This window comes from Procambarus clarkii, chromosome 38 (genome assembly GCF_040958095.1).
Source record: "Procambarus clarkii isolate CNS0578487 chromosome 38, FALCON_Pclarkii_2.0, whole genome shotgun sequence".
NCBI lineage: Eukaryota > Metazoa > Arthropoda > Malacostraca > Decapoda > Cambaridae > Procambarus > Procambarus clarkii.
In genome coordinates, this window is record NC_091187.1 from 11299097 (window position 1) to 11325726 (window position 26630).

At 48.5% G+C, this 26630-nt stretch overlaps 3 protein-coding genes across 3 annotated transcripts in view; all 3 read right to left on the bottom strand.

The window, feature by feature from the left end:
- Positions 1-12138, bottom strand: part of LOC138372172 (putative surface protein SACOL0050) — a 42422-nt gene extending 30284 nt beyond the window's left edge. Inside the window, exon 1 of the mRNA XM_069337486.1 lies at positions 12097-12138. Within this exon, the coding sequence (XP_069193587.1) occupies positions 12097-12138 (42 nt within the window). The remainder of the gene's footprint in view (positions 1-12096) is intronic.
- LOC123771959 (unconventional myosin-XIX) overlaps positions 1-26630 on the bottom strand; it is a 235655-nt gene that overhangs the window by 150401 nt on the left and 58624 nt on the right. The window lies entirely within an intron of this gene.
- The window catches only part of LOC138372173 (protein FAM186A-like), a 40135-nt gene continuing 25940 nt past the window's right edge, over positions 12436-26630 (bottom strand). The window contains exon 2 of the mRNA XM_069337487.1: positions 12436-13223. Coding sequence (XP_069193588.1) covers positions 12436-13223 — 788 coding nt within the window. The remainder of the gene's footprint in view (positions 13224-26630) is intronic.

Genomic DNA, 26630 nt, shown 5'->3' on the forward strand with positions numbered 1-26630 from the left:
ATAACACCTATCTACAATACCTACACAACGTTGTAGACGGTAGATGCGTGTCTACGCTCAATGTCTACCCATGATTAACTTAGTTAAATTTGTGTATAAATTTACAAATCTACTTATTTTGTGGTAGACACAACTCTCATCTATTGTATTTCTTCTATGTCAAACAAACAACTTGACATCACCTGACCTATTTAAACCTCATAAAATATAACCTAATAAATCCTCATAAAATAACCTAATAAATCCTCATAAAATAACCTAATAAATCCTCATAAAATAACCTAATAAATCCTCATAAAATAACCTAATAAATCCTCATAAAATAACCTAATAAATCCTCATAAAATAACCTAATAAATCCTCATAAAATCCCCTACACATGACCAATTTCAACCCTAATATAACCACCTTAAACCCCTACAACGACAGACACAGCCCCGCTACTGTGCCAGGTAAGTCCACTACGGGCTCACCATAGCCCGTGCTACTTGCCCCGCTCCTGTGCCAGGTAAGTCCACTACGGGCTCACCATAGCCCGTGCTACTTGCCCCGCTCCTGTGCCAGGTAAGTTCACTATGGGCTCACCATAGCCCGTGTTACTTGCCCCGCTCCTGTGCCAGGTAAGTTCACTACGGGCTCACCATAGCCCGTGCTACTTGCCCCGCTCCTGTGCCAGGTAAGTCCACTGCGGGCTCACCATAGCCCGTGCTACTTGCCCCGCTCCTGTGCCAGGTAAGTCCACTACGAGCTCACCATAGCCCGTGCTACTTGCCCCGCTCCTGTGCCAGGTAAGTCCACTACGGGCTCACCATAGCCCGTGCTACTTGCCCCGCTCCTGTGCCAGGTAAGTCCACTGCGGGCTCACCATAGCCCGTGCTACTTGCCCCGCTCCTGTGCCAGGTAAGTCCACTACGAGCTCACCATAGCCCGTGCTACTTGCCCCGCTCCTGTGCCAGGTAAGTCCACTACGGGCTCACCATAGCCCGTGCTACTTGCCCCGCTCCTGTGCCAGGTAAGTCCACTACGGGCTCACCATAGCCCGTGCTACTTGCCCCGCTCCGGTGCCAGTAAGTCCACTACGGGCTCACCATAGCCCGTGCTACTTGCCCCGCTCCTGTGCCAGGTAAGTCCACTACGGGCTCACCATAGCCCGTGCTACTTGCCCCGCTCCGGTGCCAGTAAGTCCACTACGGGCTCACCATAGCCCGTGCTACTTGCCCCGCTCCGGTGCCAGGTAAGTCCACTACGGGCTCACCATAGCCCGTGCTACTTGCCCCGCTCCTGTGCCCGGTAAGTTACGGGCTCACCATAGCCCGTGCTACTTGCCCCGCTCCTGTGCCAGGTAAGTCCACTACGGGCTCACCATAGCCCGTGCTACTTGCCCCGCTCCGGTGCCAGGTAAGTCCACTACGGGCTCACCATAGCCCGTGCTACTTGCCCCGCTCCTGTGCCAGGTAAGTCCACTACGGGCTCACCATAGCCCGTGCTACTTGCCCCGCTCCTGTGCCCGGTAAGTTACGGGCTCACCATAGCCCGTGCTACTTACCCCGCTCCTGTGCCCGGTAAGTTACGGTCTCACCATAGCCCGTGCTACTTGCCCCGCTCCTGTGCCAGGTAGGTCCACTACGGGCTCACCATAGCCCGTGCTACTTGCCCCGCTCCGGTGCCAGGTAAGTCCACTACGGGCTCACCATAGCCCGTGCTACTTGCCCCGCTCCTGTGCCAGGTAAGTCCACTACGGGCTCACCATAGCCCGTGCTACTTGCCCCGCTCCGGTGCCAGGTAAGTCCACTACGGGCTCACCATAGCCCGTGCTACTTGCCCCGCTCCTGTGCCAGGTAGGTCCACTACGGGCTCACCATAGCCCGTGCTACTTGCCCCGCTCCTGTGCCAGGTAAGTCCACTACGGGCTCACCATAGCCCGTGCTACTTGCCCCGCTCCTGTGCCAGGTAAGTCCACTACGGGCTCACCATAGCCCGTGCTACTTGCCCCGCTCCTGTGCCAGGTAAGTCCACTACGGGCTCACCATAGCTCGTGCTACTTGCCCCGCTCCTGTGCCAGGTAAGTCCACTACGGGCTCACCATAGCCCGTGCTACTTGCCCCGCTCCGGTGCCAGGTAAGTCCACTACGGGCTCACCATAGCCCGTGCTACTTGCCCCGCTCCTGTGCCAGGTAAGTCCACTACGGGCTCACCATAGCCCGTGCTACTTGCCCCGCTCCTGTGCCAGGTAAGTCCACTACGGGCTCACCATAGCCCGTGCTACTTGCCCCGCTCCTGTGCCAGGTAAGTCCACTACGGGCTCACCATAGCCCGTGCTACTTGCCCCGCTCCTGTGCCCGGTAAGTCCACTACGGGCTCACCATAGCCCGTGCTACTTGCCCCGCTCCTGTGCCCGGTAAGTTACGGGCTCACCATAGCCCGTGCTACTCGGAACCTGTTCCTAGTAGCTGAATCTATAACAACAACAACTCCTACAGCATACAAGCCCCCCCCCCACACTAACAAAAAATAACAAGCCCCAATATTCTAACCTAACTACTTAACTACTTACCACTTAACAAGCTGAAAGTCCCATCGTAAAATATTGTGAGCAGCCGGCTATCAGGATGCCTCCAGTACCCAGAGATAGAGTCCGTCATAATGGTAATTTATTCAAGTGAAGAAAGAGCCAGGACAGGCTGAGGAGGCGGCGGAGCTGGTTGGGCAGCACCAGAAGCTTAGTATGTAACAGCTTACACAAATCATTACAGTTCTACCTGGACTGAACAGGTGAACAGCTGTGTAAAACAAAGCTTACAGTTGTAGACATTGAATAAAATACAGCTTACAGTTTGAATGGTTTGTGTGTGTGTATTTTATATAATATATATATATATATATATATATATATATATATATATATATATATATATATATATATATATATATATATATGACTCCTTCTGAAGATGTATTAATATACGAAAGTACTTAAGGAAATTCCTGTTTCAATTTTCCTCCGTGGTCTGACACTGTCACATTTTTAATCACGTGTTTATTTTTCGTGAATATATATATATATATATATATATATATATATATATATATATATATATATATATATATATATATACATATATATATGTCGTACCTAGTAGCCAGAACTCACTTCTCAGCCTACTATGCAAGGCCCGATTTGCCTAATAATCAAAGTTTTCATGAATTAATTGCTTTTCGACTACCTAACCTAACCTAACTTTTTCGGCTACCTAACCTAACCTATAAATATAGGTTAGGTTAGGTTAGGTTAGGTTAGGTTAGGTAGGGTTGGTTAGGTTCGGTCATATATCTACGTTAATTTTAACTCAAATAAAAAAAAATTGACCTCTTACATAATGAAATGGGTAGCTTTATCATTTCATAAGAAAAAAATTATAGAAAATATATTAATTCATGAAAACTTGGCTTATTAGGCAAATCGGGTCTTGCATTGTAGGCTGAGAAGTGAGTTCTGGCTACTAGGTACGACATATTATATATATATATATATATATATATATATATATATATATATATATATATATATATATATATATATATATATATATATATATATTTATTTATTAATTATAGTATTCACCTGGTTATGTTTGCGGGGGTTGAGCTCTGTTCTTTCGACCCGCCTCTCAACTGTCAATCAATCAACTGTTTCTAACTACTAAATTTCCCCCCCCCCCACCACCCAGGAAGCAGCCCGTGACAGCTGACTAACTCCCAGGTACCTATTTACTGCTAGGTAACAGGGGCATCAGGGTGAACGAAACTCTGCCCATTTTGTTTCTCGCCAGCGCCGGGAATCGAACCCCTGGTCCACAGGATTACGTGTCCAGCGTGCTGTCAATTCAGTCACCAGCGCCCTGGTGTGTGTGTGTGGGGGGGGGATAGTAGTGGTAAACAGAAGTAATCTCTACAATATTTTACATACAAATTTACAACCAATAATTTTATGATTAACAAATTGAAGACACAAATGACCAACATTCTCTCCAACCTAACCAGGAGCCGGTGGCTGAGCGGACAGGATACTGGACGCGTGATCCTGTGGTAACGGATTCGATCCCGGGCGCCGGCGAGAAACAATGGGCAGAGTTTCTTTCACCCTATGCCCCTGTTACCTAGCAGTAAATTGGTACCTGGGAGTTAGTCAGCTGTCACGGGCTGCTTCCTGGGGGTGGAGGCATGGTCGAGGACCGGGCCGCGGGGACACTAAAGCCCCGAAATCATCTCAAGATAACCTCAAGATAACCTAACCTAACCAGCCCCCGACATGAGACAAACGTCCAAATTGATATACTTTAATCATACATAATTAGTGAGAGGACATGTTGTTTATGGTACCATTAAACTAGTGTGGTTGGTAAACGGCAGAGAGCTTAAACGTGCATGATTAATGTGGTTAAGACAATTTAAACCCCCAGAAAAACATAAGATAAAACTAAACCAAAGATATAATTCGGGATTAGACCCAGCACTGGGATCAGACACCGGGATCAGCCTAGGGGAAAGGCGGGGCCCAGGAGCCTTAACCCGACTTCACAAACATTAAATGAAGACACAAAGGTGATTTTTTTCTTACTAATCACCCACGAAACCAAAAAACAAAAAATTCTGCACTAACTCACCTATGAAACTAAAAATACATAAAAATATTACAAAATCCTGCTCATCTTGCCCGCGCCCATCAGGTCTATAATAGCCATATATCCCTAACACCAATCATCTCAGACCAGTATATATATGGCACTAATTAACGCAAGAACGGCATGCTGATTGGCAATTAGCTTTTATATCTAAATTGAGTGGAAACAAGTTTTTGCGACACACAACAGATTGCCCCATCACGGCTGCATCGTGGAGCCCACTCTTGCTAATTTTCACTCTAATCTCCTCTTTATAACTCTTAGTCTGTCCCGCTCCTTTCGTTTGTACCTAAAATTAGACACTCGTTTTCTATAAATTGTTTCATTATATTTTCTTGTTTTATTTTTTACAATTCTTGAGAGGCTTTGGTTTTTATTTTCACTTATATTGATTTTCTCTTGCTAATGTCGACTGGCAGCTCTTAATGTCGACTGGCAGCTCTTAATGTCGACTGGCAGCTCTTAATGTCGGCTGGCAGCTCTTAATGTCGACTGGCAGCTCTTGTTAATGTCGACTGGCAGCTCTTTGTTAATGTCGACTGGCAGCTCTTTGTTAATGTCGACTGGCAGCTCTTGTTAATGTCGACTGGCAGCTCTTGTTAATGTCGACTGGCAGCTCTTGTTAATGTCGACTGGCAGCTCTTGTTAATGTCGACTGGCAGCTCTTGTTAATGTCGACTGGCAGCTCTTGTTAATGTCGACTGGCAGCTCTTGTTAATGTCGACTGGCAGCTCTTGTTAATGTCGACTGGCAGCTCTTGTTAATGTCGACTGGCAGCTCTTCTTAATGTCGACTGGCATCTCTTGTTAATGTCGACTGGCAGCTCTTGTTAATGTCGACTGGCAGCTCTTCTTAATGTCGACTGGCAGCTCTTGTTAATGTCGACTGGCAGCTCTTGTTAATGTCGACTGGCAGCTCTTCTTAATGTCGACTGGCAGCTCTTCTTAATGTCGGCTGGCATATCTTGTTAATTCTTGACGATTCACGAATCGACTCTAAAACCCTACCTTACCTTACCCAATCTAACCAAATACATCCTCTTATCTTGAGGTTATCTTGAGATGATTTCGGGGCTTTTTAGTGTCCCCGCGGCCCGGTCCTCGACCAGGCCTCCACCCCCAGGAAGCAGCCCGTGACAGCTGACTAACACCCAGGTACCTATTTTACTGCTAGGTAACAGGGGCATAAGGTGAAAGAAACTCTGCCCAATGTTTCTCGCCGGCGCCTGGGATCGAACCCAGGACCACATGATCACAAGTCCAGCGTGCTGTCCGCTCGGCCAACCAGCTCCCAATCTAACTTTATAAACTACTCTAATCCAATTCATCTTAACCTAAGCTAATACATCCTAACAATACATAGACACAGGTGGAGACACAGGAGACACACAGGTGGAGACACAGGTTTTTACACACAGGTGTGGATACACACAGGTGGACACACACAGGTGTGGACACACACAGGTGTGGACACACACAGGTGTGGACACACACAGGTGGAGACCCACACAGGTGTGGACACACACAGGTGTAGACACACACAGGTGTAGACACACACAGGTGTAGACACACACAGGTGTAGACACACACAGGTGTAGACACACACACAGGTGGACACACACAGGTGTGGACACACACAGGTGTGGACACACACAGGTGTAGACACACACAGGTGTAGACACACACAGGTGGACACACACAGGTGGACACACACAGGTGTAGACACACACAGGTGTAGACACACACAGGTGTAGACACACACAGGTAGACACACACAGAGGTGGACACACACACAGGTGTAGACACACACAGGTGTAGACACACACAGGTGGACACACACAGGTGTGGACACACACAGGTGTAGACACACACAGGTGGACACACACAGGTGTAGACACACACAGGTGGACACACACACAGGTGGACACACACACAGGTGTGGACACACACAGGTGTGGACACACACAGGTGTGGACACACACAGGTGTAGACACACACAGGTGGACACACACAGGTGTAGACACACACAGGTGTAGACACACACAGGTGTAGACACACACAGGTGTAGACACACACAGGTGTAGACACACACAGGTAGACACACACAGGTGTAGACACACACAGGTGTAGACACACACAGGTGTAGACACACACAGGTGTAGACACACACAGGTGGACACACACAGGTGTGGACACACACAGGTGGACACACACAGGTGTGGACACACACAGGTGGAGACACACACAGGTGGACACACACACAGGTGGACACACACACAGGTGTGGACACACACAGGTGTGGACACACACAGGTGTGGACACACACAGGTGTGGACACACACAGGTGGACACACACAGGTGTGGACACACACAGGTGTGGACACACACAGGTGTGGACACACACAGGTGTGGACACACACAGGTGTGGACACACACAGGTGTGGACACACACAGGTGTGGACACACACAGGTGTGGACACACACAGGTGTGGACACACACAGGTGTGGACACACACCTGGTGGAGACCCACCATGGATCTCCCAGACGCGACTGAGAACCTTAAGAAAATATTCATTGTCAGCGAAAGCCAACAAATAGAGAAAGCTTGAAGCAGAAGTCATAGAAGCCACCTCCACTCACAACTTCAAGAGCCAGTATGAGAGAGCCGAGGACCTAGAGCTAGATACCTGCATTACTTACCACCAATACCAAGTAACCACATTACTCACAAGCGGAAACAGTAGCTTACTTATCTGAACCCACAACAATTGCATGGAACAATAAATATACATGTATATTTCACCTCTATTTATCGTGTACACAAGTGTTATATTTGCCTAGCATACGATGGCACTGAATATACCCATTTGATGAGTGTGGGCACACGAGGCATGGCAGCGGGCACCCCAGTGATGCCCATGACTGATACACACACTCAAAAATGATTTAATCAAGTCATAATAATTCCCTAGGCGTGATGGTCCCTCAATTCATCATTCACGGCTGTCATCATCCGACCCGTTGCACATGACATTATAATGCTCAACATTGGGGGCCTTTCCATTAAAGCACCGTTCAATAATGTAAATATTTCTACGTGGAGGAGGCAGCAGTCAGGCGGTTAAGGAGGCTCATCAGGGCGCCCAGCGTGGCTCCTGATTGGTGGGAGGAGCTCGTTCAAGTTGAAGTCGTTCCTAGGGAGCTCAAGAGGGGGGGGGGGGAGTTTTCAGCCAATCGGCATGCAGGATTGTATCTGAATGATTGGATCTACAAACTATTACGTTTGTGAGTATTTCTTGATCAATTAACACACTTGATTGGTCAGTTTTAAGGTAATCAGTATGAGGAACTAGATATCCTGGAAATAGATATCCTGGCATTTGTGTCATGATCTGAGGCAATAGATATCCTGACAATTGCGTCACGGCCTGAAGCAACATACCCTATGAAACTTGCGTCATAACTAAGCCCATTTCAATACATCGTGTATCGCTGTAGACTCCAACACTAAACGCAAAAAAGGACTGGGTAGCCTGTCCTTTTCCAGATTACCAGAAAGCATTTGATACTGTTGCTATGAAAGGTGAACAAGACTGAGAAGCAAACGGTGGGAAAATACTGAACTGCAGGGGTAAGGGAGTACCTGAAGGGCAGGAAACAGAGCAGGTGTTGTGTCTAAAGTACACAACACAGGAAATACAGGTGTTTTATGATGTATCGTGCCCGTAACTCCTACGAGCCAATATCTGCAAAGATAGTATCCACAGCAAGATATTGTCTTCACTGTTTTTTTTTTCGACAATTCACATGTTGTCTGTTCACAGTAATGGAGAGTTGGGTCTAAATTAACATGTGACACGTGATGTGTTAAGTTAACTCAAGTTGTCATAGACTTAAGTGCGTCCAGAATCTGACCTGTAGAGTTAAGTGTGTTTTCTGTACATAAAATTAACTTTTTTTGTATCTTGAACTGCTAAGAAAGATAACTTAGGTGCACAAGCTAAACACATTGGGTGGCTGGATTATCTAAGCACCCTAACTATATCCAACACACACACACACACACACACACACACACACACACACACACACACACACACACACACACACACACACACACATTAAAATTAAGTATGATAGGGAAATGGGACGAGCCATTGCTGTAAACAACCGATAACTCGAAAGGCGGGATCCAAGAGTCAATGCTCGATCCTGCAAGCACAAATAGGTGAGCACACACACACACACACACACACACACACACACACACACACACACAGACACACACACACACACACACACACACACACACATTAAAATTAAGTATGATAGGGAAATGGGACGAGCCATTGCTGTAAACAACCGATAACTCGAAAGGCGGGATCCAAGAGTCAATGCTCGATCCTGCAAGCACAAATAGGTGAGCACACACACACACACACAGACACACAGACACAGACACACAGACACACACACACACAGACACACACACACACACACAGACACACAGACACACACACAGACACACACACACACACACACACAGCCACATCCCAACACCTAACTCTCACGACTGTCACAGGTTAAGAGGCTGACCTCTAATTAGCCACAGTAGTTACCCTACTAAATAACCCCAACAGGTGGTCAAGACGTTGACCTTTAATCACCCACGACGACTAAGGAGCCTTCTACAGACCTCACCTGTAACCTAATTAACATTTTTGTCAGAAATTATGAAACTAAGCGAATTTGTTATATACATTCTCAGGGTTAATAAAAGCAGGAGTTTTGCCTTGCAGTAATTTTTTGTTCACGAGCAAAATTATATCTATTGTTCTTTGGATTTTAATGTTAATACATAGATTATAACGCGGTATAATGGGGAACAAATGAATATAAATATTTATATGTATGCAAAATAAGTTCATAGGTATATGAATACATTATCGTTAATTATACATAATACATATTGTATTATTATCGTCATTCGTTATCGTTATCATTTATATATTATTTATGATAATATTTACAATAAAAACCCAATTATAATTGTTATGAAGATGGGGGCTTATAGCCTGGTTAGTCCCTGTAGGCACATCTAGGTGAGTACACCCACACCTCGCGGCTGAGTGGACAGCGCTTGGGGGTCGTAGTCCTAATGGCCCGGGTTCGATTTCCGGCGGAAACAAATGGGCAGAGTTTCTTTTATCCTGATGCACCTGTTCACCTAGCAGTAAATAGGTACCTTTGAGTCAGACAGCTGCTAGGGGCTGCTTCCTGTGTGTGTGTGTGTGGGGGGGGGAGGGTGTGTGCTAGATATATATATATATATATATATATATATATATATATATATGTAAGGATATATATATATGAGGAAAAATTGATTGGAAAGGCGGGGTCCAAGAGCTAATAGCTCGAGTCTGCAGGCACAGATAGTAAATACACAAACACGAATATATGAGTTGATAAGGAGCCACAGCTGCCCCCAGCAGCTGACCTGACCTTACAGCTGCCCCCAGCAGCTGACCTGACCTCACAGCTGCCCCCCAGCAGCTGAACTGACCTCCCAGTACCCCCCAGCAGCTGACCTGACCTCCCAGTACCCCCCAGCAGCTGACCTGACTTCCCAGTACCCCCCAGCAGCTGACCTGACCTCCCAGTACCCCCCAGCAGCTGACCTGACCTCACAGCTGCCCCCCAGCAGCTGACCTGACCTCACAGCTGCCCCCCAGCAGCTGACCTGACCTCACAGCTGCCCCCCAGCAGCTGACCTGACCTCACAGCTGCCCCCCAGCAGCTGACCTGACCTCACAGCTGCCCCCCAGCAGCTGACCTGACCTCCCAGCTGCCCCCCAGCAGCTGACCTGACCTCCCAGTACCCCCCAGCAGCTGACCTGACCTCCCAGCTGCCCCCAGCAGCTGACCTGACTTCCCAGTACCCCCCAGCAGCTGACCTGACCTCACAGCTGCCCCCCAGCAGCTGACCTGACCTCTCAGTACCCCCCAGCAGCTGACCTGACCTCTCAGTACCCCCCAGCAGCTGACCTGACCTCCCAGTACCCCCCAGCAGCTGACCTGACCTCTCAGTACCCCCCAGCAGCTGACCTGACCTCTCAGTACCCCCCAGCAGCTGACCTGACTTCCCAGTACCCCCCAGCAGCTGACCTGACCTCCCAGCTGCACCCCAGCAGGTCACCTCATCCCTTCTGACTCGCCAAGTTCAAAACCAACATTTCCGTGGAAGATCGACCAGATAAAAGTTCACAAACTTGGCCTCGTGAGGAATCACGCCAAACCAGTTGTGCGAACTTGTAACCACCCGCAGCGACTGTCAGTTCGCGACCGTCAAATATAAATCCGAGGTAATTCCGCCGGTGAAGACTTAAGTACTGTGAACTTAATCATCAGTGTATATACCGCCTTTCACTCCAGCCTTGTTCGTTGAAGCAGCTCGAGTGACCTCCTTAAACCGTCCAAGACTTTCTGATCATTTCTCGGAGAATCGTCGAAGGAAAGACTGGCTGTGTGTGTGTGTGTGTGTGTGTGTGTGTGTGTGTGTGTGTGTGTGTGTGTGTGTGTGTGTGTGTGTCTGTGTGTCTGTGTGTGTGTGTGTATGTATGTGTACTCACCTAGTTGTACTCACCTAGTTGTGTTTGCGGGGGTTGAGCTCTGGCTCTTTGGTCCCGCCTCTCAACCGTCAATCAACAGGTGTACAGATTCCTGAGCCTATCGGGCTCTGTCATATCTACACTTGAAACTGTGTATGGAGTCAGCCTCCACCACATCACTTCCTAATGCATTCCATTTGTCAACCACTCTGACACTAAAAAAGTTCTTTCTAATATCTCTGTGGCTCATTTGGGCACTCAGTTTCCACCTGTGTCCCCTTGTGCGTGTTCCCCTTGTGTTAAATAGACTGTCTTTATCTACCCTATCAATCCCCTTCAGAATCTTGAATGTGGTGATCATGTCCCCCCTAACTCTTCTGTCTTCCAGCGAAGTGAGGTTTAATTCCCGTAGTCTCTCCTCGTAGCTCATACCTCTCAGCTCGGGTACTAGTCTGGTGGCAAACCTTTGAACCTTTTCCAGTTTAGTCTTATCCTTGACTAGATATGGACTCCATGCTGGGGCTGCATACTCCAGGATTGGCCTGACATATGTGTGTGTGTGTGTGTGTGTGTGTGTGTGTGTGTGTGTGTGTGTGTGTGTGTGTGTGTGTGTGTGTGTGTGTGTGTGTGTGTGTGTGTGTGTGTGTGTGTGTGTGTGTGTGTGTGTGTGTGACTTTCACTGTGGTGTGGCCGGGGTGTGGCGGGCGGGTGTGGTCACCAGGAGTGGTTAGGCAGGCCAGTTAGTATCATTACTGCTCGCCTGGCAGGGAAAGTTACTGTTCCACCAGACAAGGAGAGCTCACCCTCTCCCACAGTGCTTGCGGCGTGGGCGTGGCTCTTGCCATGGGACAGGAATGAGGGGGAGAGGGAGAGGTAGGGAGGGAGGGAGAGGTAGGGAGGGAGGGAGAGGTAGGGAGGAGGAAGGGGGAGGGCGGACGGGCTGTCAATCAATTGATCCCGGGTACAATTCCCAGCAACTAGGACCCTAGGTGATATGCGCACAACGCGTCCCCGCTCCTGTGCCAGGTAAGTCCACTACGGGATCACCATAGTCCGTGCTACTTGCAACTTTTTGTTCCCAGTAGCTGAATCTTAAACAGCAGCAGCATAAAAGGTGGCCCGGTATTGTCCTGGCCACCTGGTCATGCGTATTGGCCAATAGGAACTGCCAAGTCTGGACCAATAGGAACTGCCAAGCCTGGACCAATAGAAACTGCCAAGTCTGGACCAATAGGAACTGCCAAGACTGGACCAATAGGAACTGCCAAGACTGGACCAATAGGAACTGCCAAGATTGGACCAATAGGAACTGCCAAGTCTAGACCAATAGGAAATCCCAAGTCTGGACCAATAGGAACTGCCAAGTCTAGACCAATAGGAACTGCCAAGTCTGGACCAATAGGAACTGCCAAGTCTGGACCAATAGGAACTGCCAAGTCTGGACCAATAGGAACTGCCAAGTCTGGACCAATAGGAACTGCCAAGTCTGGACCAATAGGAACTGCCAAGTCTGGACCAATAGGAACTCCCAAGTCTGGACCAATAGGAACTGCCAAGTCTGGACCAATAGGAACTCCCAAGTCTGGACCAATAGGAACTCCCAAGTCTGGACCAATAGCAACTCCCAAGTCTGGACCAATAGCAACTCCCAAGTCTGGACCAATAGCAACTCCCAAGTCTGGACCAATAGGAACTCCCAAGTCTGGACCAATAGCAACTCCCAAGTCTGGACCAATAGCAACTCCCAAGTCTGGACCAATAGCAACTCCCAAGTCTGGACCAATAGCAACTCCCAAGTCTGGACCAATAGCAACTCCCAAGTCTGGACCAATAGCAACTCCCAAGTCTGGACCAATAGCAACTCCCAAGTCTGGACCAATAGCAACTCCCAAGTCTGGACCAATAGCAACTCCCAAGTCTGGACCAATGTCTATTGAACAATTTCCTTAATTCTTGCGTTCTGTTCCCTTGTTTATTCAGTTGCATATTCTCTCACTTTCTGTCACATTACGAGCAGATGAAAGTGTGCGTTGAGCCGCCGGGAAAGCGAAGGTGATATTACCTCAGAATCAGTTCACATATAAAAGGTATTAAATGTTACTTCAAGGATGCTCAGAAGCAACGTGATGCAGATCGCCAACACCAACAGACCATGCGGGTCCCCTTTGATGAAGGAACGCCAGATATTTCATCAAACAGCTCAAAATGCCCGACACAAAAAATAAATCGGAATCTTTCAACATAAAAGTATAAATGAAACAGGGTACAAAGTGGGTATGTTAGTGTGACCTGGGTACTAGGCCCTGGGTACTGGACCTGGGGTACTGGACCCTGGGGTACTGGACCCTGGGGTACTGGTCCCTGGGTACTGGACCCTGGGGTACTGGACCCTGGGTACTGGACCCTGGGGTACTGGGACCTGGGCTCTGGGTACTAGGCCCTGGGTACTGGACCTGGGGTACTGGACCCTGGGGTACTGGGACCTGGGCTCTGGGTACTGAACCCTTGGGTACTGGACCCTGGAGTACTAGGCCCTGGGTACTGGACCCTGGAGTACTAGGCCCGGGGTACTGGACCCTGGGTACTGGACCCTGGGGTACTAGGCCCTGGGTACTGGACCCTGGGTACTGGACCCTGGGTACTGGACCCTGGGGTACTAGGCCCTGGGTACTGGACCCTGGGGTACTAGGCCCTGGGTACTGGACCCTGGGGTACTAGGCCCTGGGTACTGGACCCTGGGGTACTAGGCCCTGGGTACTAGGCCCTGGGTACTGGACCCTGGGGTACAAGGCCCTGGGTACTGGACCTTGGGGTACAAGGCCCTGGGTACTGGACCCTGGGGTACAAGGCCCTGGGTACTGGACCCTGGGGTACTACGCCCTGGGTACTGGACCCTGGGGTACTAGGCCCTGGGTACTGGACCCTGGGGTACTAAGCCCTGGGTACTGGACCCTGGGGTACTAGGCCCTGGGTACTGGACCCTGGGGTACTAGGCCCTGGGTACTGGACCCTGGGGTACTAGGCCCTGGGGTACTAGTCCCTGGGTACTGGACCCTGGGTACTGGGCCCTGGGGTACTGGACCCTGGGTACTGGGCCCTGGGGTACTAGGCCCTGGGTACTAGGCCCTGGGTACTAGGACCTGGGTACTAGGCCCTGGGTACTGGGCCCTGGATACTGGGCCCTGGGGTACTAGGCCCTGGGTACTGGGCCCTGGGTATTAGGCCCTGGGGTACTGGACCCTGGGGTACTGGACCCTGGGGTACTGGACCCTGGGTACTGGACCCTGGGGTACTAGGCCCTGGGTACTAGGCCCTGGGTACTGGACCCTGGGTACTAGGCCCTGGGTACTGGACCCTGGGTACTGGACCCTGGGTACTGGACCCTGGGTACTAGGCCCTGGGTACCGGACCCTGGGTGCTGGACCCTGGGTACTAGGCCCTGGGTACTAGGCCCTGGGGTACTGGACCCTGGGTACTGGACCCTGGGGTACTGGACCCTGGGTACTGGACCCTGGGGTACTGGACCCTGGGGTACTGGACCCTGGGGTACTAGGACCTGGGTACTAGGCCCTGGGGTACTAGGCCCTGGGTACGAGGAGTATGTTGACCAAACCACACACTAGAAGGTGAAGGGACGACGACGTTTCGGTCCGTCCTGGACCATTCTCAAGTCGTCCCTTCACCTTCTAGTGTGTGGTCTGGTCAACATACTTTAGCCACGTTATTGTGACTCATCGCCTGCACTGTTTACGAGGCACTGGGTACGAGGCCCTGGGTACGAGGCCCTGGGTACGAGGCCCTGGGTACGAGGCCCTGGGTACGAGGCCCTGGGTACGAGGCCCTGGGTACGAGGCCCTGGGTACGAGGTCCTGGGTACGAGGCCCTGGGTACGAGGCCCTGGGTACGAGGCCCTGGGTACGAGGCCCTGGGTACGAGGCCCTGGGTACGAGGCCCTGGGTACTAGGCCCTGGGTACTGGACCTTAGGTAACGAGTGCCACATGCCCCTCCCCCAGGGCTAAACTTACCACAAAGGGGTCAGCGCCCCCGGTGGTCCCATCTTGATATATAATACATTAGAGATTCCTGGCCTTCAGAACAAGCCCCCCCCCCCTCTCCCCTCCCCCGTGAAATATACATACAAAGTTACGATCATTTTTAAGCTTTAAAAACTATTCAGAGGCACGCTGAATACAAGGTTGAGAGGCCACGCGGTTCTGGCTAGCCTCACCCAACTTGGCAGGGGGAACGGTCTGCGGTAAGGGATAAACATAGGCTGGTCGGGGGTCGCCAGAATTCAGAAGGGAACAGCGTATCAGTGTCATGTCCACTCCCCCTCGACGAATTTTGGCGCTGCCTCGCCTTCTACACAGCTAAATATTTCCAAAATAAGCATTTCAAAACAATGTATTTCATAGTATGGCGCCGACGGCTGAGCGGACAGAACACTGGACGCGTGATCCTGTGGTCCCGGGTTCGAGCCCGGACGCCGGCGAGAAACAACGGGGCAGAGTTTCTTCCATCCTGATGCCCCCTGTTACCTAGCAGTAAATAGGTATCTGGGAGTTAGTCATCTGTCACGGGCTGCTTCCTGGGGGTGGAGGCCTGGTCGAGGACCGGGCCGCGGGGACACTAAGCTCCGAAATCATCTCAAGATAACCAGTATTCACTGATCTCGGAAAAATTAGCATAAATTACCTGTTGTCAATAATTTGCCAATATTATCTGATATTATCAATATCAATATCAATCAATATTGTCAATCAATATTATCAATATCAATAATATTGAGATATTAATAATAATAATGAGTTCTCGCATCAAACTTTTTTTTTTGTATTTCACACTACTAAGCTTTTTCTTAATGGCGACCACCCCGGGAGCCGGTCGGCCGAGCGGACAGCACGCTGGACTTGTGATCCTGTGGTCCTGAGTTCGATCCCAGGCGCCGGCGAGAAACAATGGGCAGAGTTTCTTTCACCCTATGCCCCTGTTACCTAGCAGTAAATAGGTACCTGGGTGTTAGTCAGCTGTCACGGGCTGCTTCCTGGGGGTGGAGGCCTGGTGGAGGACCGGGCCGCGGGGACACTACAAAGCCCCGAAATCATCTCAAGATAACCTGATAACCTCAAGATAACCCCACATTAGACAATTATATTTGTTATATGTGTTTTGGTATAATGTATATAATTTGAGAGAGTGAGTGAGTTTCAGGGACAGGCAGACAGTAGATAGATGGAAGGATAGATGGATGGGTGAATAGGGAAGGGACGGGAACTATCAGGGGAAATTGCGTCAAGCCATTACAACTATACAGCACGGGGAAGGGGTCAGGATAAGGATTAGGGATGGGACGGGTGAACAGATGCATGATGTGATAGCTTAAACAAATATCTTAATGATAACATTCACAATTCCCACGTTTATATAGACTCAGAATAACTTATCACTACAAATTAATTAATTAAATTAATTAAACTAATTAAATTAATTATTTAATTAATCAATTAATTAATTATTTAATTAATTAAATTAATTACGAATAGATTGTAAATCACTACAATCGATTCGTAATCGAGCACAAACACATTTTTTTTTACAATAGAATTCGCATTTTATAATAATACTTTAAAATGAACAAATCCACGAAAGCCGTGATAAAGGGTTCGAACCTACGTGTGGAATGTTCCGTTTGTTCGAATTCAAGGTTCGAACGCTAATCAGAGCCCTTGTGGATTTGTTCATTTGATTTCTGTGTGAATGCTTTAAAATTTAATGTGTAATTTTTTCATGGCATTCCAGTGGGCCGCCGCACCCAGCCAGCCTTCGCTAACAGCCTCGAACGAGAATCTATATAATTTATTTTTATTGCGAGATATTGTCACTCAAATATGTGGTTGGTGGTGTGGTTGGTGGTGGTGGTGTGGTTGGTGGTGGTGTGGTTGGTGGTGGTGGTGTGGTTGGTGGTGGTGGTGTGGTTGGTGGTGGTGGTGTGGTTGGTGGTGGTGGTGTGGTTGGTGGTGGTGTGGTTGGTGGTGTGGTTGGTGGTGGTGGCGTGGTTGGTGGTGGTGGTGTGGTTGGTGGTGGTGGTGTGGTTGGTGGTGGTGGTGTGGTTGGTGGTGGTGGTGTGGTTGGTGGTGGTGGTGTGGTTGGTGGTGGTGGTGTGGTTGGTGGTGGTGTGGTTGGTGGTGGTGGTGTGGTTGGTGGTGTGGTTGGTGGTGGTGTGGTTGGTGGTGTGGTTGGTGGTGGTGGTGTGGTTGGTGGTGGTGGTGTGGTTGGTGGTGTGGTTGGTGGTGGTGTGGTTGGTGGTGTGGTTGGTGGTGGTGTGGTTGGTGGTGGTGTGGTTGGTGGTGGTGGTCGGTGTGTGGTTGGTGTGTGGTGTGGTTGGTGGTGTGGTTGGTGGTGTGGTTGGTGGTGTGGTTGGTGGTGTGTGGTGTGGTTGGTGATGGTGGTTGGTGGTGGTGGTTGGTGGTGGTTAGTGGTGGTGGTTAGTGGTGGTGGTTAGTGGTGGTGGTTAGTGGTGGTGGTTAGTGGTGGTGGTTAGTGGTGGTGGTTGGTGGTGGTGGTTGGTGGTGTGGTTGTTGGTGGTGGTTGGTGTGGTTGGTGGTGGTGTGGTTGGTGGTGTGGTTGGTGGTGGTGTGGTTGGTGGTGTGGTTGGTGGTGTGGTTGGTGGTGTTGTGATTGGTGGTGGTGGTGGTTGGTGGTGGTGGTGGTGGTTGGTGGTCGGTGTGGTTGGTGGTGGTCGGTGTGGTTGGTGGTGGTTGGTGTGGTTGGATGGCCTCGTTTGTGTGGTGCTCTGCTGGCTGTGGTTCATCCACCAACATAAATACCAATGTCCTCCTACAAAGAACGTTGCTTTTCGACCGTATGCGTTACATAGGGCCAAAAATGGTCGTACTAGAAAATGGAAGCGGCTGGCGAAAGTGACGTACTACCCCGTTTTCTGTTTTAGGTCCTCTGGTAGGTTAGGAGAGACCACTTTAAAATGACCGTTTTCTTGACGCTGGGGAAGCTTAGAAGGACGGGCTGGGCATTCACTTGGGACAGGTCGGTAGAGCGACGGCTTCGCTTCTTGCAGGTCTGAGTTCGATTCCCGATGTTTCAAGTGACTGGATACAGTTTCTCCCACTCTGCCCATCTGTTGCATTCATGTAATTACTTATGAAACCTCTACATCTTTGCTTAATCATGGCGAATACCTATATACTGTTCGGTGAACGGATGCATGAGGTGATAGGAAACATACCCAACTATTTCTGTCCCGCCTGGGACTCGAACTCGGGATTCCCGACTGTGAGTTCAAGTAGATAAATCTGTCAGGCTGGCTTTACCAACCACTTGGATTGGACGGTAGAGCGACGATCCCGCTTCGTGCAGGTCGGCGTTCAATCCCCAACCATCCACAAGTGGTTGGACACCATTCCTTTCCCCCGTCCCAACCCAAATCCTTATCCCTTCCAAGTGCTATATAGTCGTAATGACTTAGCGCTTTCCACTGATAGTTCCCTCCCTGTCAGGCTTCAATATCATCATCATTTCCCACTTTACCATAAATCTGTGCCATCTGAAAATGTGATGATGTGGTTTGTAAAGTTCTCATCAATGTCACTGATGAACATGACAGAATTGGCCCCAAAATGGAGCCCTGTGGTACTCCACATACCACATTTCTCCCGTCAGATTCATTCCCATTAAGCACGACTATTTTCTTTGTTTTAACCATTTTTTTATCCATTCTAGTGTTGTACCATTTATTCAGTGTACCTGTAATTTGCTTGTCAGTCTTTCAAGGTTTACCTTATCAAAGGCTTTATTAATATCCATGTACACGCCACCCACTGTAAGTCCTCTGAGTAGCTGGTTGTCCAGTTTCCAAAAATGTGAGCAGGATTGTAAGGCAGGATCAACAAAGCTATGTTGGGTGGTGGGTGCACGCCCATGTACAGTGTACTCGCCTAGTTGTGCTTGCGGGGATTGAGCTCTGGCTCTTTGGTCCCGCCTCTCAAGCGCCAATCAACAGGTGTACAGGTTCTTGTGTGTGTGTTTGTGTGTGTGTTTGTGTTTGTGTGTGTGTGTGTGTGTGTGTGTGTGTGTGTGTGTGTGTGTGTGTGTGTGTGTGTGTGTGTGTGTGTGTGTGTGTGTGTGTCCGCCTGCATGGGCGTGCGGGCGTCTGAACTACCCTCTGCACTCCCTAATTCACCTGTCAAGCTCTCCAACCGTTGGCCCCAAAGTGCATCAGGCAGCCAGCAAGATTTATCCTCAAAGGTCGAGAATATACAATTATGTCTTCATATATCTTGTGTCTGTGGGGCTGCGGCGTAAGCTGTGGGGGTCTTAGTTCCAGTTGTTGTTCTTGTTGAAGATTTCAGCTACTAGGAACACAAACTTTCAAGTAGCACGGGCTATGGTGAGCCCGTAGTTAGAGGCTGAAGGAAGTTTTAAATCGATCCACAGGGTCAGAAGCCAGAGGAGTCTAAGAATCCTCCTCCTCTCTCTTGCCTTAATTATGCCCGTGGCTCCCTCGTCTCATTAAGGGTTATGGGCTATTCATGCCCGTGCCACCTCTTGGCTGGCTTAATCTTCATCAATTAATCTCGCCTCACACAAGTCACAGCCCCGCTCCTGTGCCAGGTAAGTCCACTACGGGCTCACCATAGCCCGTGCTACTTTGAACTTTTTATTGCCAGTAGCAGGACGGACCGAAACGTCGCCGTCTCTTCATCTTCTGAGGGGCCAGATTCACGAAGCAGTTACGCAAGCACTTACGAACCTGTCCATTTCTCAATCTTTGGCGGCTTTGTTTACAATTATTAAACAGTTAATGAGCTCCGAAGCACCAGGAGGCTGTTTATAACAAAACCTGATCGACAAGTTTTCATGCTTGTAAACTGTTTAATAAATGTAACCAAAGCCGTCAAAGATTGAGGAAAGACGTATACGTTCGTAAGTACTTGCGTAACTGCTTCGTGAATCTGGCCCCTGGTTCGTAAGTACTTGCGTAACTGCTTCGTGAATCTGGCCTCTCAAACGAATCATAACTATCCACGTTTTCTATGCATCGGCCTCAACTGGTTAGCTTGAGGTCGTACACTTCTATTTAGGTTAGGTTGTATTTTTGACGTAGTGGCGAATGAAGAGATAATTACAGTAACGTCTAAGATCACCGCCCCCGCGTCCTCAGGAATTATAGCACTGTCTTGACGTGATCTGAAGCGGTATATTGCCTTACAATTACCGCTCTTATGGACCAATGAGAAGCTTGGTGGCAACTTTGGTCGTCAGAGGGGGATGGGGGAGGTATAAATGCTTGATAAATTCCTCTCAATGGGTGCCAGGTAAGTCCACTACGGGCTCACCATAGCCCGTGCTACTTACCCCACTCCTGTGCCAGGTAAGTCCACTACGGGCTCACCATAGCCCGTGCTACTTGCCCCGCTCCTGTGCCAGGTAAGTCCACTACGGGCTCACCATAGCCCGTGCTACTTGCCCCGCTCCTGTGCCAGGTAAGTCCACTACGGGCTCACCATAGCCCGTGCTACTTGCCCCGCTCCTGTGCCAGGTAAGACCACTACGGGCTCACCATAGCCCGTGCTACTTGCCCCGCTCCTGTGCCAGGTAAGACCACTACGGGCTCACCATAGCCCGTGCTACTTGCCCCGCTCCTGTGCCAGGTAAGTCCACTACGGGCTCACCATAGCCCGTGCTACTTGCCCCGCTCCTGTGCCAGGTAAGTCCACTACGGGCTCACCATAGCCCGTGCTACTTGCCCCGCTCCTGTGCCAGGTAAGTCCACTACGGGCTCACCATAGCCCGTGCTACTTGCCCCGCTCCTGTGCCAGGTAAGTCCACTACGGGCTCACCATAGCCCGTGCTACTTGGAACTTATTCCAAGTAACTGAATCTATAACAACAACAACTTGTCACTGTTTATTTTCTATAAAGAAAACGGGCGGTAAGGAAGTTGGTCCAGATAACAAGAGGTAATGAAAATATTTTTGCGTGCGCTTTCATGTCCTTATCGGCGTGCGTGCGTGCGCACTCACCTAGTTGTGCTTGCGGGGGTTGAGCTTGGGTTCTGTGATACCGCCTCTCAACTGTCAATCAACTGATTTTTTCCACACACACACACACACACACACACACACACACACACACACACACACACTAAAACCAAGTGTTTCGCCTAATCACAGACGTAACAAATGCAAGAATTGGATGTTGCAAAAGGTATCGCAGATTTTTCTAAAGGCTCAACATGGTTTATGGCGTCTCAAGGTTCTAAATGGAATTTACAAAGGCTTTTAACAGCGTCACAAGTTAATTATCATGAGACAGTGTTTAGATAACACGACTATATAGCGCTTAGAAGGGATACACGAGGACAAGGAGGTGGGATATGAGGACAAGGAGCTGGGATATGAGGACAAGGAACTGGAATATGACAAGGAGCTGGGATATTAGGACAAGGAGCTGGGATGTAAGGACAAGGAGCTGGGATATGAGGACAAGGAGGTGGGATATGAGGACAAGGAGCTGGGATACGAGACCAAGGAGCTGGGATACGAGACCAAGGAGCTGGGATACGAGACCAAGGAGCTACGATACGAGACCAAGGAGCTACGATACGAGACCAAGGAGCTGGGATACGAGACCAAGGAGCTGGGATACGAGACCAAGGAGCTGGGATACGAGACCAAGGAGCTAGGATACGAGAACACAGAACTGAAATATGAGGCGAGAGTGAAGCAACAACGCCATACCCAATTACTCAGACGGTCATCGAGGGATCGAGCACCGGCCCTGCAGAAAACGAGGCCATCGCTCTAGTGAAGAGAGGTGTCTCTTGTGTGTATGTACACAAGAGGTGGACCCCCTCCAGTGGCCAACACAACTCTTTTGTTTATTGAAAGTTTTAATTCAGTTTTGATCCTATAAAAACTTGTTGAAGTTGCAATCTGAATCATTAAATTCTAGGTCAGATTTTTTTTTTAGTGTGTGTGTGTGGGGGGGGGGGGGGTAGGGGGGTGTGTGGGTGTGGGTGGGTGTGGGTGGGGGTGTGTGTGGGGGTGTGTCTGTGTGTGTGTGTGTATGTGTCTGTGTGTGTGTGTGTATGTGTGTGTGTGTGTGTGTACTCACCTAGTTGTGCTTGCGGGGGTTGAGCTCTGGCTCTTTGGTCCCGCCTCTCAACCGTCAATCAACAGGTGTACAGGTTCCTGAGCCTACTGGGCTCTATCATATCTACACTTGAAACTGTGTATGGAGTCAGCCTCCACCACATCACTTCCTAATGCATTCCATTTGTCAACCACTCTGACACTAAAAAAGTTCTTTCTAATATCTCTGTGGCTCATTTGGGCACTCAGTTTCCACCTGTGTCCCCTTGTGTTAAATAGCCTAGTCTTTATCAACCCGGTCGATTCCCTTGAGAATCTTGAATGTGGTGATCATGTCCCCCCTAACTCTTCTGTCTCCCAACGAAGTGAGGTTCAATTCCCGTAGTCTCTCCTAGTAGCTCATACCTCTCGGCTCGGGTACTAGTCTGGTGGCAAACCTTTGAACCTTTTCCATTTTAGTCTTATGCTTGACTAGATATGGACTCCATGCTGGAGCCGCATACTCCAGGATTGGTCTGACATATGTGGTATATAATGTTCTGAAAGATTCCTTACACAAGTTTCTAAAGGCCGTTCTTATGTTAGCCAACCTGGCATATGCTGCTGATGTTATCCTCTTGATATGAGCATCAGGGGACAGGTCTGGCGTGATATCAACCCCCAGGTCTTTCTCTCTATCTGACTCTTGAAGTATTTCATCTCCCAAGTGATACCTTGTATCTGGTCTCCTGCTTCCTACCCCTATCTTCATTACATTACATTTGCTTGGGTTAAACTCTAACATCCATTTGTTCGACCATTCCTGCAGCTTGTCCAGGTCTTCTTGAAGCCTCAAGCTGTCCTCCTCTGTCTTAATCCTTCTCATAATTTTGGCGTCGTCAGCAAACATTGAGAGGAATGAGTCTATACCCTCTGGGAGATCATTTACGTATATCAGAAACAGGATAGGTCCAAGTACAGAGCCCTGTGGGACTCCACTGGTGACTTCACGCCATTCTGAGGTCTCACCCCTCACAATAACTCTCTGCTTCCTATTGCTTAGGTACTCCCTTATCCACTGGAGTGCCCTACCAGTTACTCCTGCCTGTTTCTCCAGCTTATGCATCAACCTTTTATGGGGTACTGTGTCAAAGGCTTTCCGACAGTCCAAAAAAATGCAGTCCGCCCATCCTTCTATTTCTTGCTTAATCTTTGTCATCTGATCATAGAATTCTATCAAGCCTGTAAGGCAAGATTTACTCTCCCTGAACCCATGTTGATGGGTTGTCACGAAGTCTCTTCTCTCCAGATGTGTTACTAGGTTTTTTCTCGCAATCTTCTCCATCACCTTGCATGGTATACAAGTTAAGGACACTGGCCTGTAGTTCAGTGCCTCTTGTCTGTCACCCTTTTTAAATACTGGTACTACATTAGCAGTCTTCCATACTTCTGGTAGGTCTCCCGTTTCCAGTGACCTACTATACACTATGGAGAGTGGCAAGCAAAGTGCTCCTGCACACTCTTTCAATACCCATGGTGAGATTCCATCCGGCCCAACAGCTTTTCTCACATCCAGCTCCAATAGGTGCTTCTTGACCTAATCTCTTGTAATTTCGAACCTTTCCATGGTCACCTGGTTTGCTGCCACCTCTCCTAGCGCCGTGACTTCTCCCTGTTCTATTGTAAAGACCTCCTGGAACCTTTTGTTGAGTTCTTCACACACCTCTTTGTCATTCTCTGTGTACCTGTCCTCGCCCACCCTAAGTTTCATCACCTGTTCCTTCACTGTTGTCTTCCTCCTGATGTGACTGTGTAGTAGCTTTGGTTCGGTCTTGGCTTTATTAGCTATATCATTTTCATACCATTTCTAAGCTGCTCTTCTCACACTAACATACTCGTTCCTGGTTCTCTGGTATCTCTCTCTACTTTCTGGTGTTCTGTTATTACGGAAGTTCCTCCATGCCCTTTTGTTCAGCTCCTTTGCTTTCATACATTCCCTATTAAACCACTGATTCTTCCTTTGCTTCTCTGTTTTTTCCTGTTGGGCTGGGACAAACCTGCTTACAGCCTCCTGACATTTTTGGGTGACATAGTCCATCATGTCTTGTACGGACTTGGTTCCGAATTCTGTGTCCCAATGTATATCCCATAGGAATTTATTCATCTCCTCATAGTTTCCCTTTCGGTACGCCAGCCCTTTGTTTCCCAGTTGTTTTTTGGGGATGATAATTCCTAGCTCAACCAGGTACTCAAAGCTCAATACACTATGATCACTCATTCCCAAGGGGGCTTCCAACTTAACTTCCCTTATATCCGACTCATTTAGGGTAAATATCAGATCAAGCAAGGCTGGTTCATCCCCTCCTCCCGTTCTTGTCGGTCCCTTGACGTGTTGACTTAGAAAGTTTCTTGTTGCCACATCCAGCAGCTTAGCTCTCCATGTGTCCAGGCCTCCATGTGGGTCTCTGTTCCCCCAATCTATCTTTCCATGGTTGAAGTCTCCCATGATTAGTAGCCTGGATCCGTTCCTGCTAGCCACAGAAGCTGCTCTCTCTATTATATTGATGGTGGCCAAGTTGTTTCTATCATATTCCTGTCTGGGTCTTCTGACATTCGGTGAGGGGTTATATATGACTACTACTATAATTTTCTGTCCTCCAGTTGCTATGGTGCCTGATATGTAGTCACTGAAACCTTCACAGTTCTGAATTACCATCTCTTCGAAACTCCAACCTTCTCTTAGTAGCAAAGCTACACCACTTCCTCCTCTCCCTTCTCTCTCTTTCCTCACTACATAGTAGCCCTGTGGAAACACTGCGTTTGTTATGGTGTTTGTTAGCTTTGTTTCTGTGAGTGCTATTATGTCTGGGTTTTCTTCTAGTGCCCATTCTCCGAGTTCACTTGTTTTATTTGTAATTCCATCTATGTTAGCGTACATTGCCTTGAAGCTCACTTTCTTCAGTTCATTTTCTTGTCCCTTTCTTGGCGAGCATTCTGCTGGTGTGGGAAGCTTTTCAGTGGGTGAGATGATCTGTGAGGTGGTTTGCAGGGTCTCAGAGGAGTTTGGGGTATGTCGGGAATCCGACACACATAATAATAGTCTCCCTTAGTCTGTAATCCCTTCAGGATGGAAAATGGGAGACTCCGTGACGTCATCGATGTCATCGTATATTTACATTATTAAACATTGTTAATAGAATAGTTTTGTATCTAGATTTAACAAAAAAGTAATCAACAAGACTGAATATAATTATTAACATCATAAGGTAGCTTGGTTCCCTTGTTAATGTAAAATTACTTTGAGGAATGAACCAGCCTCAGGGCGTTGGCTCCAGATAGACCAACGCCCCCACCAAGAGGCAACAGTTTACATGTATATTGCGACGGGTCGGTGGCGGAGGATGGCAGGGCAGGGTGTGGTGTCCTAATAAGGGAATATACGGAGTTTGGGACTGTGGACAGGAAAATTGAACTCCGGCTTAGTAATTATATATCATCCACACAAGCTGAACTGCAGGCCATTCTGGCGTGTTTGGAGGAAGTACGTCATGACGACAAAAATGTTTTTGTATTTGTCGATAGCCGAGGAGCACTGGAGTCCTTAAACAGTCGAAACCCAGTCTTCATGTCTATAGTTGAGGACTGTAAGAGAAGAATAACTGAGATACAGCTGAAAGGTTATAGTGTGAAATTCATGTGGATTCCATCTCATGTTGGAATAGTGCTCAACGAGGTGGCGGATGACTTGGCCAAACGTGCCACATCAAAACCACAAGTTGACATTGAATGTGAATTCACAATGAGACAAATAAGAAGCAAAATCAGAAATTTTCAGGCACAGGCGGGAGTGGAGAGGAGAGAGATAATGTATGAGAGTAGTCAAACCATGCAACACTACATGTATGTGAGTCAAAACACCCATTTCACTTATTGTAAAAGGAGAAATGCTTGGAGTGACTCTGTGTACATGCAGCTCAGGCTTGGGTACAAATATTACTGGGAATATGGGATAGATGTTCATGGTAATGACACGAAGTGTAAACTATGTGGTATGTTAAGGTCTCACACCCTGGCCCATTATGTTCTTGATTGTCCGTTGATTAATGTATATAGAAACACTGAGATAAGGACTGTTCCTGAACAAATAGCCTGGATGTGTCACAACGGAAAGGTTGATGATATTCTTGAGAGATATAAGAATTTTGCACCAAGATTGTAATATTTTGTTGAATTATCTGCATGTCTC